The sequence below is a fragment of the Pipistrellus hanaki genome (genome assembly GCF_964339955.1).
Source record: "Pipistrellus hanaki genome assembly, chromosome: 3".
Taxonomy (NCBI): domain Eukaryota; kingdom Metazoa; phylum Chordata; class Mammalia; order Chiroptera; family Vespertilionidae; genus Pipistrellus; species Pipistrellus hanaki.
In genome coordinates this window covers 170,349,621-170,362,979 of record NC_140505.1, presented here as the reverse complement: position 1 = coordinate 170,362,979, position 13,359 = coordinate 170,349,621, and the positions used below count along the sequence as shown (strand labels likewise).

Here is a 13,359-nt window from a genome sequence, read left to right as displayed (position 1 = left end):
GGCCTGGTTTCCAGCTTGGGTCCTACTTTCTGACTCTGGGACTTCCAGGGTGAGCAGGGCCCAGGCCTGCTAGTCCTGAACTGCCCTGACCAGAGCCTGTGCGCCCCCTGCCGGCTAAGACAAAGAAAGACTCGGGAGTGTTATGTGAGAATGAATGCGCAGGCTTACTCCCTCCTCCCCAGCCCAGTGAGGCACATGGAGCCTTGACTTCTGCTTAAGTAATAAAAATTTATTGAGAATTCCTGGGATGGTGGTTATTGCCTCCCAACCTTGAGAGAGGAGCCAACACTGCAGGAATCACTGAGAAATCACACACTGTCCCCACAGCCCCTGCCAACACAGGGAGGAGGAAAGCCATTCCCCTGACAATGGGCCAGTCTTCATCTGAGAAGGGCTGGGAGGACAGATTCGGAAGGGACCATCACATGATACCAGGGGCAGGGGCGGGGTGTGTGTGCTGGACCCCAAGTTGGCTCCTCAAACACCAGGGCAGAGACAGATCCACTTCTCTGGGAGTGGAGTTCTTGGTCAGCAGACTCATTTCTTAGTCTTGAGGAGGCTGTCACTGTGGAAAGGAGATGGATGAAGGGGACATAAACGTGACAGGAACAGCACCATGACCTCTCCCTTCAAGGTCACAGGAACCACCCTCCTTCCTGATTAAGGGGTGTGAGAAAGGATAGGTAGTAGGGAGAAAGCAGGTACTAGATGAGCTGCAAGACCCAATGGAAACAAGGATGCATCATCAACTTACCTTCCCCTGTGGACACCAGGTCACCAGATGAACAGGAAACACAGAAAGAGAAGAAAAATGCAGAGGTGATTTTCAGTTCAGGCCTCACCTAGCGCTAAACCCTCCTGTGCTCCCTAGAGAAAAAGGGCTGGAAGCCAGGGACCCCAGGCTCCGGAAAGGAAGACTAGTCCTCTCGGCACTGCCATCTCTCACCTCTCCTCTCCTAATACCCTCCTATGCCCCAGAGCAGCAATTTTAGGGGTCCTGACTAAGAATGCTAAATACCATCTTCCACCACTTGTCAGTAGTCAAAACTTTACAATTAAAGCGCCTTTAAAAAAATGATTTGAGAGGAAAGGAGAGGAACATCAACCAGCTACCTCCCACATGTACCCTGACCAGGGATCAAACCTGCCACCTTTTGGTATACGGGACAAAGCTCCAACTGAGCCACACCGGCCAGGGCGAAAATGCTTTCCAATGAATAATCCTATTCTCATAATAAAATCAATCATATGAGATTCAAGTCACCAACACTTTCTATCTTCTGGTTCAGAGGAATGGTGTCTTTCAAAGGTCACACGACTAAGCTAGTAACAGGCCCCAGAGCCCAAGAGACTAGACTCAGACCCCATGTTCTCTGTGACACCCACTGTGCAGGACACATCTCTCACCGGGTGAAACTTTCATCCTGCAGGTTCAGCACAAGGTTGTCAGCAGTGAGATAGATCCGATTCTGTGATGTGGCGATCTACCGGGCAGGAAACAGGACAGACGCTTGTATTAAGCAAAGGCCTCAATTCCTACCCTTGCCTTCAATAACCACTGACGGACACATGTGGGTTAGGAACAGGGATGCAACGATGACAAAGACGTGGTTTCTGTTCTCACACAGACCCAGAGCAGCAAGCAACTGTGATTATGCTAGTATCCTAATAGAGGCCTGAGCAGAAGGTCAAGGGACCCAGAGGAACTGTTTTAATCCTCATCCAAGGATACTTTCCCCATTGATTTCCAGAGAGAGTGGAAAGGGGCGGGGGTAGGAGAGAGAAACTGATGTGAGAGATACATGGATTGGTTGCCTCCTGCCTGCAGGTGCCCCTAATGCGGTTGGAGAACCTGCAAATGAGGTACATGCCCTTGACCGGGAACCGAGGCACATGGCGACCCTTTGGTGCACAGGCTGCCGCTCCAAACACTTGAGCAGAACTGGCCAGGGCTGGAGAAATTGTTTTCGACGATGGGACAGTTTGAGTAGAAACCTGAACGAGCACGTTCTAACTACCACACTTCAGTGTCTCCAGGAAGCCCCGAGGGATACGAGGCTCTTACACTCACCGTCTTGGAGATGTTCTGGGCCGCCCGGATCTTCCGTAGCTTGATGTAGCCTGGGTTCTTGCCCAGTGCTTCTCCAAGGTGAGCAGGGAGGGGTTAAGGGTTCATACAAGGCCAGGTCTCATTCTCTGGCCCCACCCCACTCCTCCCGTCAGTCCAGCCCCCCTCTGGGCTGTCAGATCCAAGGTTGCGCTCAGGTGGCTCGTGCCCCGTCTTACTTTGGTCCTCACCTGTGGGCCCCCCCGTGGGCAGCTGCCAGGAACTAGAGGCAGCTGCAGAAATGGAGGCAAGGCCAGCAGTGCTATTGATCTGCTTTACAGTGAGGAGCCAAGCTCAGGTACCCCACTAAGATTTCAGATCCCATTTGAAACCTCCACCCCGCCCCAGAGAGCACGGAATCGCATTCGCCTTAGTTTCATCAGCCAGCCCCTGAGGGAGGACAGGGGAGGACGGGAAAGCAGTGTGCCTCAGGGGTGAGCCGAGATCTCTCCGGCAGAAGGATATCATCTTAGCGGCCTCAGCTTCACCCTCGGCCTGCACGATCTTCTGCCGCTGTTCCTGCTTTGCCTTTTCCACCAAGAACTGGGCCCGCTGGGCCTCCTGCTGCGCTGTGGTGGGAGTCAGAGGTCACAGGTGTGAGTGTCAGAACCACCCCCCCCCCCCTTCTGCACGCTCATAAACCCTTGACTCACTCCCCTGGTAACTCACCCACTTGCTTGGCTTCTACAGCAGCTGTGTACTCTCGGCTAAAGCTTAGCTCCGTGATGGCTACATCATCCAGGATGAGGCTGAAGTCCTTGGCCCTCTCTGTCAACTCCCTTCGGATCAGCAGGGACACCTGGGGGTCGGGGTGAGGAGGGGAAGGGAAAGGTCTTTCGAGGGGACTGGAGAACTGAAAGGAAGGGGGGTTGCTGTGACCATCTGCATATCAGATCTTCTGAGAAAGGCAGAAGACTCACCAACTCTTTCTTAGTACCTACTGAGTTCCAGTCTTGGCTCTCCCTGTTTCCCACAGGGGCCATGAGTGCCGCTTTTAAGTAGAAATGGGCCTGGGGTCCCAACCTTGTTCTAATAACCCGCCTTTCCTAATATGTCTAGGACACTGGTGACCCTCACGCCTGGTGCTCTGGGTCTAGGAGGAAAATGCTGACACCGTGCAGATGGTGATGGGGGCTGGGTCCAACCTGGGCCCGCTGGGTGATCAGCTGTGAGGCGTTGAACTTGGCCACCACGCTCTTGAGAACCTCGTTGACGATGGACGGCAACACTCGCTCCTCGTAGTCTAGCCCGAGGCGCTGATACATGCTGGGAAGCTCCAGGGCATTAGGTCGAGACAGCACTCGCAGGGAGATGTTCACCATCTGCAGGTCTAAGAGTGAGGTCAGCAGTGCCTGGTCAAGGCCCCTTAGCCGAGCACCCTTCCCCAAACAGTGTCTCCTCCATGTAATACCGTGCAGCCTGCAGCTCCGGAGCTGCAGGGAGAGGAACCAGGCCAACAAGATGTGACTTGGCCCAGGCCAAGTGCATCCTTTGTAACAAGGATGTTAGGTCTTCTATCCACGACCTCTCCACTAAAAAAGGCAACCTCTCCAGTAGGCTCTACAATAATCACCTGTCTTCTCTACTAGACCATCAGGGCTTAAGGATGAGGACTGTGTTTTATGAATCCTTTATTCCCAGGACCTAGGGTTTAGGGTAGGGGTGTCGAACTCAATCAGAGAAGGGGCCAAAATCTAAAATCCAGCCTAAATCACGGGCCGAATGGTTTACTGAACAGTCATAAACTGACAATGTCATAAACTGACAGCGGAGTGCAGTGATGACAGTGCGGTGCGGGCCACATTGCAAGGCCTGGCGGGCTGGATTTGGCCCGCGGGCCGTGTGTTTGACACATGTGGTTTAGGGAATGAATGCTAAGTGACCAGCACTAAAAACAGTACAAAAAAGTTTATTACATATGAGCTACTTGCCTCAATGTGAATATGCCTGTGTGTGTGTGTGTGTGTGTGTGTGTGTGTGTGTGTGTATATGTATGTGTGTGTGACGAGGGGCTTGGGGCAGTGGTCAGCAAACTCATTACTCAACAGAGCCAAATATCAACAGTACAACCATTGAAATTTCCGAGAGCCAAATTTTTAAAACTTAAACTTCTTCTAACGCCACTTCTTCAAAATACACTCGCCCAGGTCTTGGTATTTTGTGGAAGAGTCACACTCAAGGGGCCCAAGAGCTGCCTGTGGCTCGAGAGCCACAGTTTGCCAACCATGGGTCTGGGAAATCCCAAAGGCACAGCTTCTAGGGATGTCTAGGAGGAACCAGTGAAGAGTGGGACCAAGCTTCCCCAGGCCAGGGCATACCAGTGGATACCATTAAGTCAACCAGCTAAAAGAACAACAAAAAAGCTTTAAAACAAGGCTTTCGTCTAGGAGAGAAGAAGGACAGACAGTGCTCTCACTGAATTTAGGTTAGGGGGTAGGAACAGTGAATTAAAAAGTGCAAACACACAGCGTGTCCAGAATGTACTGCTTTAACCCCAGAAGCAGGCACTTTCATTCCAGCTGTGGCAAACCGAGGCCTAGGAGCTGTGACACCACCATCTTCCCTTCGGGGCTCTTGCCAGGCTTCCCAGTGTCCAAACCTACCTTTAGAGCCTGTGGGGGAGGAGATTTTTCGTGGCCTGGCCCGAATGTCATAGATGATGGGATATTGGAACCAGGGGATCCTGGAGGAGAGGAAACAGAGAGCGTTATCAGGAGACTGCAGTGCCACTAGTTTTGCCTAGTTCTCCCTCACCACGTGTCTCTTGGCCTGCTCCTCTACTTAATGACCACAGGCTGGGAGGACTTCTCCTCCTCCTTCGGAGAACAAACTTATGTGCTGCTGCAGTTACGGGAAGCATCCACTTTCTGGGGAATGGAGTCAGGAGAGGAAAAGAGTACAGCTGAATCCTGTTGCAAGTCTTCACTGCAGCCACCGGTGGGTTGGCGCTCAAGGGTGAAGGGTCAGGGTCAATCCGCTCTGCTCGCCATTACCTGAAGTGGAGGCCCTCGGCGAGAATGGTGTCCTGTTGCACGCCACCGATCCGATTAAAGAAGATGGCTCTCTGCCCGCCTTCCACTGTGGGGAGAGGGGTGGGGATCAGGCCGGGTACGTGCTGGCCGCCGGTGGGGCGAGGGGCCGAGGCAGGGAGGGTCTGGGAGGGGAGGAGTCCGGGGGGCGGGCGGAGGCGGCTCACCAGTGAACACGGACTCGCGGACCCCGTAAGCCACGGCGCCGGCCCCGAGCAACAGCTTCAACGCCGTGCCCATGCCACGGGGCCCCGAGGGCAGCCGCCCCGCCAAGTCCTTCAAGTTCTGGGCCATGTCCGATCCCGAGACCGGCGGCCCCGAAGGTCAGGAGTGGGTGCCGGCCCGCCTCCACCCCACTCCAGCTTAGAAACCGCACGCTTCGCACGAGGGTCCGTGGCCCAGGTGCTTGCAGGAGAAAGGGCACCGGAAGTGCGCTTTCTTCTAAACCCTCCCCCCGCCCCCTCTCGCCTACCGTGGGGGACGGGCCCCGAATCTGGCGCACAGGAAGTGCGCATCAGGAAGTCCCGCCCTCTCCCGGAAACCCCGCCCTCCCGGGGAGACTCCGGTCGTGCCAGGCCGCAGGCCATCGCCATTTCCAAGCGCCTGCTTTTAAAATGGTAGCCGGAAGGAAGTTTGCGATTCGGGAAGAGCAAGGGGATAGTAACACAACTTCCGGCCGGGTTGCAAGATGGCTGCACCCAGCGGCGGGTTCCAGCCTCGTGAGCGCCGCGATGGAGACCAGGACCAGGACTGGGAGGTTGTGGCGCCCAAGCGGCCCCGGCTTGGGGCAGGAAGCAGGATGGGAGGCCGCAGGCTGATAGTGGTGCTGGAAGGGGCCAGTCTGGAGACAGTCAAGGTAATGTGGGCCAAGAACGTGGGGAGCTAGCATAGCGATAGGATGGGAGCCCAGGGGATGAGGGCGAGGGGCTTCACGTAGATAGAGAAAGCGGAGAAAGGTGTAATAGGCTTTTGGGGGAAGAGTGGCCTAGCTGACTGTCTTTTGGTTTAACGCCCCGGGATTGGCTGTACTCGTTTTCTTCCCTTATGGAACCCCAATCCAGCCGTCGCATCTTTGCATCCAATTGATTTACCGGGATTCATTCTGCGGTGTAAACTCACCTAAAAGGAGGGGGAGTTTCCAAAGGTGGTACTGTAAGCTTAGCCGGCCCATACTTTTAATTCGTAGGGACTTCGTGTTTTATAAAAGGTGTTGACTGTCACGCTCCTTTGTATTACTACCCACTTCGAAACACTTTTTACCTATCCTTCGGCTCTTTTTTTCGGAATAACGCAGGAATTCTATGCCTTACAATTGCTCGTGTTCTTATTCCCTCTGACTTGCTTGTTTCTCTCACCGTTTAGAGCTAAATTTGTCCAATGAGTAGGCCCAGAAGAAGTAGCACTGATTTGGAAGTCAGACCTGGACTTTAATCTTGATTCTTATACTTTGTAAGTGTGTGATGTTGAGGAAGATTTGTCCTCGGTTAATACTTTACAGGGAGGATACAATGAGAGTGCTTTAAAAGTACCAGGTTTCCATAGTAATCTTTAAAAAAATATATATTTTATTGATTTTTTTACAGAGAGGAAGAGAGAGGGATAGAGAGTTAGAAACATCAATGAAAGAATCATCGATCAGCTGCCTCTTGCACACCCCCTACTGGGGATGTGCCTGCAACCAAGGTACAGTCCCTTGACCGGAATTGAACCCGGGACCCCTCAGTCCTCTGGTCGGCGCTCGATCCACTGAGCCAAACCGATTTTGGCTATAGTAATCTATGGTGTGATTCTTTTTCATGTTCCTCAACCACTATGGCACTTAATTAGGTTTGCAATTTACCCTCCTCCCCCAACTTATTAAAATGGGAATTTCTTCTTCTGTAACTACTATTTCTAACCTAAATAGGTTCTTAAATTTATTCCTCTTAATTGCCTACTATCTTTCCAGACTATTAATTCTGAATGTCACTTAACCACTCCATTTCTTCCTGTGTCCCTTGGGGATGATAGTAGTTCCTACCTTGCTGGGTTATTGGGAAGATTAAAGGAGTTAATATGTACCGGTATTAGGGGTTTATAATAGTGTCTTTCACTTAGAATTAGTTATTATTGTTACTGATTCCGAGTTACCAATTAAGTAGTTGTAAAGGTCATGGCCAAATTAAAATTCCTATAGTATGCTCTGGAAGAATTTAGGTTGTCATTAATGGTTCTCCAAGGGTGACAGAATTCATAGTTGGTTGAAATTTTCGGTGCTGTTACCTCGTGCCTTCCTTATTCTGGTAACTCTTGCTTCTGCCAGCCTCTTCTGGGCCTGCTCTCTGCATTTATTCTTTATATGTCAATCTCACCGGCCTACTTTAAGCTCTCTGAAGGCATGCAGTTCTCCCGTACCTTAAAGATGTTGTGTTTAAGGTTCTCTAAATGGAAGCTCCTTCTACTCAGCTCTTTGCTTCATTAATTCCTTCCTAATGTTCATTCACTTAACAATTATTGATCCTACTATACTGTTCATTCTTTTTTTTTTTTTAAATATATATTTTATTGATTTTTTTTTACAGAGAGGAAGGGAGAAGAATAGAGGAGTTAGAAACATCAATCAGCAACTGCCTCCTGCACACCTCCCACTGGGGATGTGCCAGCCACCAAGGTACATGCCCTTGACTGGAATCGAACCCGGGACCCTTCAGTCCGCAGGCCGACGCTCTATCCACTGAGCAAGACCAGTTTCGGCTATGCTGTTCATTCTTAAATTAATATGTTAAATGTTACTTCCTCATAGAAATGACTCCCTGTTATAAGTCAGGTTCTTCTGTTATAACTATAGGCCCGATGCACGAAATTCGTGCGATGGGCTTGGCCCTTGCAGGCCCAGCTTTGTCTGGAAGGTTGTCCGGACAGTCGTTCTGCTGCTCGGTCTAATTAGCATAGTAGCTCTTGATTATATTAGATCCTTTAATAAACCATTTGCCTTTCCTTCATAATGTTTATCCCAATTTGAGTTAAATATTAATGTAGCCATTAACTATTTGTCTCTTCTACTAGAAGGCTCTCTCTGAGAGCAGAGAAGGTTTTAAAAATTCTTATATCACCCTAACCGGTTTGGCTCAGTGGATAGAGTGTTGGCCTGTGGACTGAAGAGTCCCAGGTTCGATTAAGGTCAAGGGCATGTACCTTGGTTGCAGGCACATCCCCGGTAGAAGGTGTGCAGGAGGCAACTGATCAATGTTTCTCTCCCATCTATGTTTTTAATTCTATTCCTTTCCTCTCCTCTGTGTAAAAGATCAATAAAATATATGAAAAAAAAAAATCCTTATATCTCCAATATCTATTATAGAAAGTGAATACACATGGTATTTATTCTGATTATTCTAATTATTGTTTTTCAAGCTTAATCACATTCCACAAATTAAAAATCAAAAGTTTCATAAACCATCACCAGTATTACATTTGAAGTACTCTGATATTTTCTATCCTATTTCATTAAGAACCCTCCTTATAACTTACTAATGGGTTAAAACTAGATTCTTTTATTCAAGAGGTTTTCTTCTATAAATAAGAATCCCAGGGTCTCAGTTTCTGGCCTTTGTTCTTTCTCTGTGCTTACTTTGTGACATTATTTCAGTTATTTAATTTCAAAGTTCATGTGCCTCTTCCCACACTTTTTGGGATTGTATATCTTAAGATGTTATCAGACATACAAATGTTCTATTGATACATAAAAGCTTAGCCTTTCAGAACCTCTATTTGTACTTAATGGTATGTTTTTTATCTTAATGCTCCTTAGGACTCCAATTGCAATTTACAATTTCTTCTTGCTGCTACAGATGGATCCAGACAGATCTTTATTATCGAACTCCTACTTGGTATATTTTCTAGTATACAATATTCCTCAGTCATTCTCACTCCTATTATTCCAGGATTTATTTCTTCCTGATGGATACTGGAGGATTCTGCAGTTTACAAAGCAGTTTCATATGTAATCACTACTCTTCAGTGTTTCAGTTTCCACTTGTTCAGCATAATTTTTTTTTTCATTTACCTTTGCTCACCCATCTTAAAACCTCTTATTTTGTTTTACTTTTTGACAGAAATATTTCTCCTTCATCATTAGAATTTTCACACTTCTAGTTTAGATGTGCAGCTCTTCTTAGTGTATGGTTGCTATAAGCAAACAGGGTAATGACCATATATATTTTGCCCAGTTTATCACAATTGGTACTATTGTGATAAGCTTTCAACCTTTTTCATTAACCTTACTCCACCTGGTTCCAGAATCCCTCACCAGCTTTGCCTAATATCCACAGGTTTTTAAATTAAATCCAGCTTAAATAATCTGAAATCACAGGTTGTGCCTTCTTCCCTTTTCCCTTTACAGAGAGGAGTGAAGGGAAGGAGGGGAGGATAAATGTGGCCACACAGTGAACCCCTGAAGACCTGCTGGGCCCCACCCCATAGATTCTGGTTTAGGAAATCTAGGATGAATGTGAGACTTTGACTAGAGTAACACGTTTCCAGGTGCTGCTGCTGCTGCTGGTTTGGGGAGCACACTTTGAATCACTGGGCTAAGTAAAAACAGCTTACGTCCTGTCACGTTCCCTCTTCAGGCAGGGAAGACCTATGAACTGCTAAACTGTGACAAGCACAAGTCTATGCTGTTGAAGAATGGACGGGACCCGGGGGAAGTGAGACCAGACATAGCTCACCAGGTAACTCCAGGGACAGAGCTCACCCCTGGAGCCTTTGTGTGGAAGGTGAGACAGCTGTGTGCTGCTTCTCTGCAGTCTTGACTGTGCCTCGGTGTTTGCCTCCCTCAGAGTTTACTGATGCTGATGGACAGTCCCCTGAACCGAGCTGGCTTGCTGCAGGTTTATATCCATACACAGAAGAATGTGCTGATTGAAGTGAACCCCCAGACTCGAATTCCCAGAACCTTTGACCGCTTTTGTGGCCTCATGGGTGAGATTTTTAGGACTTAAATTTTAGGTGTGAAGAAGGGAAGAGGGAACATGCTTGATCCCAGAACAAGGACTCATTACTTTCCATGTGGAGGGGTAAAGCCTACATGGGTTCCTGGCTGAGTAAAGAAGGGAGAGCGAACCTATCAGTATACAACTAGCCATGTGCTTGACAACTACTTGCTCATAACATGTTAGGGGAACAGTATACAACTACTTGCTCATAACATGTTAGGGGAACAGTATAGTTATAAGGCTCATCTTACCATGTGTTTTCCTGGTTAGAATAAGGGCAGAAATGTGGTTTCCACCGAGTTCTGAACACTTTTCTTTTCGCCCTAGTTCAGCTTTTACACAAACTCAGTGTCCGAGCAGCTGATGGCCCCCAGAAGCTCTTGAAGGTGAGGTACTGATACCTACTGGTTGGAAGTAGGGTCCTGAGAACCTTTCTGGGGCTCATTTTTCTCTCTTACTTTAGGTAATTAAAAATCCAGTGTCAGATCACTTCCCAGTTGGATGTATGAAAATTGGCACTTCTTTTTCCATCCCAGTCGTCAGTGATGTGCGAGAGTTGGTCCCTAGCAGCGACCCTATTGTTTTTGTGGTGGGGGCCTTTGCCCATGGCAAGGTAAGGTCTAGGTTCAATTCTTAAGACTCTTCATAGCTTAGCATTTTGATGATCCTTGTCCTCATCAGTTGGGAAATAGAGGGTAATCACAGAGCTGAAAGAGAAGTGTGGGTTCCCTAACCTGCCCCAGGACATATCTTTTGAGGACTGCTGGCATATTTGTAATAGTCAAAACTAGGACTGTCTTCATCCTTCGTACAAATTTGATGTTAACACAGTGAAATAAGAGCTCAGCCCAATTTTCCTGCCCTAAAGGACTGAACCTATTACAGTGTTAGTTGGTTGACAGAACTGTTCTCTCCTCAGCTCAATGTGGAGTATACGGAGAAGATGGTGTCCATCAGCAACTACCCCCTTTCTGCTGCTCTAACCTGCGCAAAACTTACCACAGCCTTTGAGGAAGTATGGAGGGTCATTTGACAGTAGGACGTTGCTCTGAAACAGAGACTGTTGACATTGCATCCTTGACTCTTCTAACTCCCTGTTGGATGATGACCTTCCTGAACCAAGATTGGGGTTAGTGGAAGCCAAGGCTGAATGTACATTTGCTATTTGTTTATCTTATAAACACTGTTCTTGCAAACCTGGTTGTATTTGGGGATTCCTAAACTTAGTCTCTGAAGGTGTAAACTGTTCGCTCTCCTCAGACTTCAGGGAAAGGTGCGAGGTTACAGAGTTTGCAGCTTGGTTCCGGGCTTTGCAGGTTGGCTTTAGCTCCAACTTCTGCGATTACTGTGCGCTCAAGGAGATAGCCCTGATTATTGCAGCAATGGCAAGCACGGAGAACTGTCTGAAAGAAAGCAGCCAGGAATGCTAGCAGTGAAAAATTGAACAAACAGAAGTGATTTTTATCTGGTACAGTTCCAAGGTAGAAAAAGTGGATCAGGCAGGGCCTTATGCCCCTCCTCACCCCCCCATGGGGGGAGTGGTGGCGGCGGCACATATATAATCATAGTAAATTGGCAGAAGAAAAACAGAACAGATTCCTGGTTAGAGGGGGGAGATAAGGCAACGTGCATGGGGGAGTCCGGAGGGGAGACATGGGCCCCTCTACTCCTCCCACGAGAGTGTCCCCTTTGGCCCAAATGAAGACTTGGCTGTCCGCAGAGGCACAGCTGGGAGTGCCATGTCTTTCTACTCCCTGGCTTCTGTGTTCTCTGCTCTGGAGCGGAGTGTAGAAAGGGAGACAAGTTATTTCTGCACCAGTCTTGCTGTAGGCCACCTGCAGAGGAAATTTGATGGGAAGGCTGGTCAGTTATTTCTTCTAGATCCTGGTCTACAGCCCTTCTAGCTTCTTCCTGGCACATTAGTGCCCAATACTGTGTTTCCTAGAAGCCAGACTATCTTGAGCTTCACACCAAATTTCCAACACTGTCCACTCCCCATACCCCCAGTTCTGTCCTGTAACCTGGATATTAACTTACCAGGGAAATAGACTATTCCATTCTCTTTAACTTTTCTTTCCTTGGCACTATTGCTTTGTGAAGATAAGGCAGTATGAATAATAGGCTCAGGAAGAAGACGTGGCCAAGGAAATAGACAGATTTATACACCTGTGGAGAGAGATACAGGTCACTGAGTTAGCCTGAGGGCATCCTATATAATAAAGAGCTAATATGCAAACGGTCATCACACACTCAGGCAGGGGCCGCACTGCCCTGGCGCTGGGGGATCTGAGGCTGTGGGGGGTGGGAGGCCCTCCCATGCCTCTGTGGGGCTTACGGGGGTGGGGCCGGCTGGGTCTGGGTCACATGTGGGTGGGCGGGGACTTGACTCTGGGTTCCGTGGCGTGCCACAGACTGATAGGAGGGAGATTTTCATATACATTTTACTAATTTCCTTTCATCTCTGACACTTCTATTATAGAGAAGGGTAAATAACAATATTTAAGTATTTCTTCTAATTCATTCCCTTTTATTTTTTTTTTTTATTATTATTTTTTTTTTTTTTTTCTTGTTTAAAATTTTATTTATTTTTTAAAGATATTGTTGAGAGTATTACAGATGCCCCCTCTTAACGACCCGGATCCTGCACCACACCCCAGGCCTTCAATACCCTATTATCTGTGTCCATGGGTAATGCATATCTATAATAATAAAAGTGTACTATGCTAATTAGATCAGAAGTCCTTCTGTCCTTCTGGATGAGGCAAGGGCTGTGAGGAAGCCGGGTCCTGGTGCCTGCCAGTGGCAGGAAGGAAGCCCAGGTCCCCGGTGCCTGCTGGTGGCCGGAAGAAAGGCAGGCCTAATCTTCATGAATTCTGTGCACTGGGCCTCTAGTACACAGGTAAGCTTCCCCATCCTCCAGCCCCCTTCACTCTGAGATTTATCAGTCTGTTCCATGTTTCCATGCCTCTGGTTCTATTTATTTATTTTTATTTTTTTTATTTATTTATTTTTTTTCCTTATTTTTTTTTTTTTTTTTTTTCAAATCAATCTTTATTGTTCATATTATTACAAAGGTTCCTCATTTCTTCCCCCCTCCACCAGGTTCCCACCCCACCCTCCGCCCCCTCCCCATCCCCCATTGTCCTCATCCATAGGTGCACAGTTTATGTTCAGTCTCTTCCTCCCTCCCTTTCCCCGATAGTAAATCCCTTTTCAGATAGTAAATCTGTTACTTAGCATTATCTCATAT

The 13,359-nt window shown here is 48.1% G+C and overlaps 3 protein-coding genes across 3 annotated transcripts in view; 1 reads left to right on the top strand and 2 right to left on the bottom strand.

Moving 5' to 3' along the window:
* Positions 1 to 208: 208 nt before the first annotated feature.
* On the bottom strand, positions 209 to 5,439 carry PHB2 (prohibitin 2). The gene is made up of 9 exons (XM_084878043.1): positions 5,304 to 5,439; positions 5,101 to 5,185; positions 4,711 to 4,790; positions 3,253 to 3,437; positions 2,777 to 2,906; positions 2,573 to 2,676; positions 2,072 to 2,149; positions 1,399 to 1,484; positions 209 to 565 (listed from the first exon to the last, which is right to left on the bottom strand). Exons 1-8 carry the CDS (start codon positions 5,428 to 5,430, stop codon positions 1,404 to 1,406), a joined length of 870 nt encoding a protein of 289 aa, XP_084734169.1. The 5' UTR covers positions 5,431 to 5,439; the 3' UTR covers positions 209 to 565; positions 1,399 to 1,403.
* Positions 5,440 to 5,640: 201 nt separating this feature from the next.
* On the top strand, positions 5,641 to 11,305 carry EMG1 (EMG1 N1-specific pseudouridine methyltransferase). The gene is made up of 6 exons (XM_084878072.1): positions 5,641 to 5,992; positions 9,744 to 9,845; positions 9,954 to 10,095; positions 10,437 to 10,495; positions 10,573 to 10,722; positions 11,029 to 11,305. The coding sequence occupies exons 1-6, from the start codon at positions 5,825 to 5,827 to the stop codon at positions 11,140 to 11,142; spliced, it is 735 nt and encodes a 244-aa protein (XP_084734198.1). The 5' UTR covers positions 5,641 to 5,824; the 3' UTR covers positions 11,143 to 11,305.
* A 237-nt stretch (positions 11,306 to 11,542) lies between these two features.
* LPCAT3 (lysophosphatidylcholine acyltransferase 3) overlaps positions 11,543 to 13,359 on the bottom strand; it is a 32,321-nt gene continuing 30,504 nt past the window's right edge. The window contains exons 12-13 of the mRNA XM_084878016.1: positions 12,147 to 12,275; positions 11,543 to 11,944 (exon numbers count right to left, since the gene is read on the bottom strand). Coding sequence (XP_084734142.1) covers positions 12,159 to 12,275 — 117 coding nt within the window. The 3' untranslated portion in view covers positions 11,543 to 11,944; positions 12,147 to 12,158. The remainder of the gene's footprint in view (positions 11,945 to 12,146; positions 12,276 to 13,359) is intronic.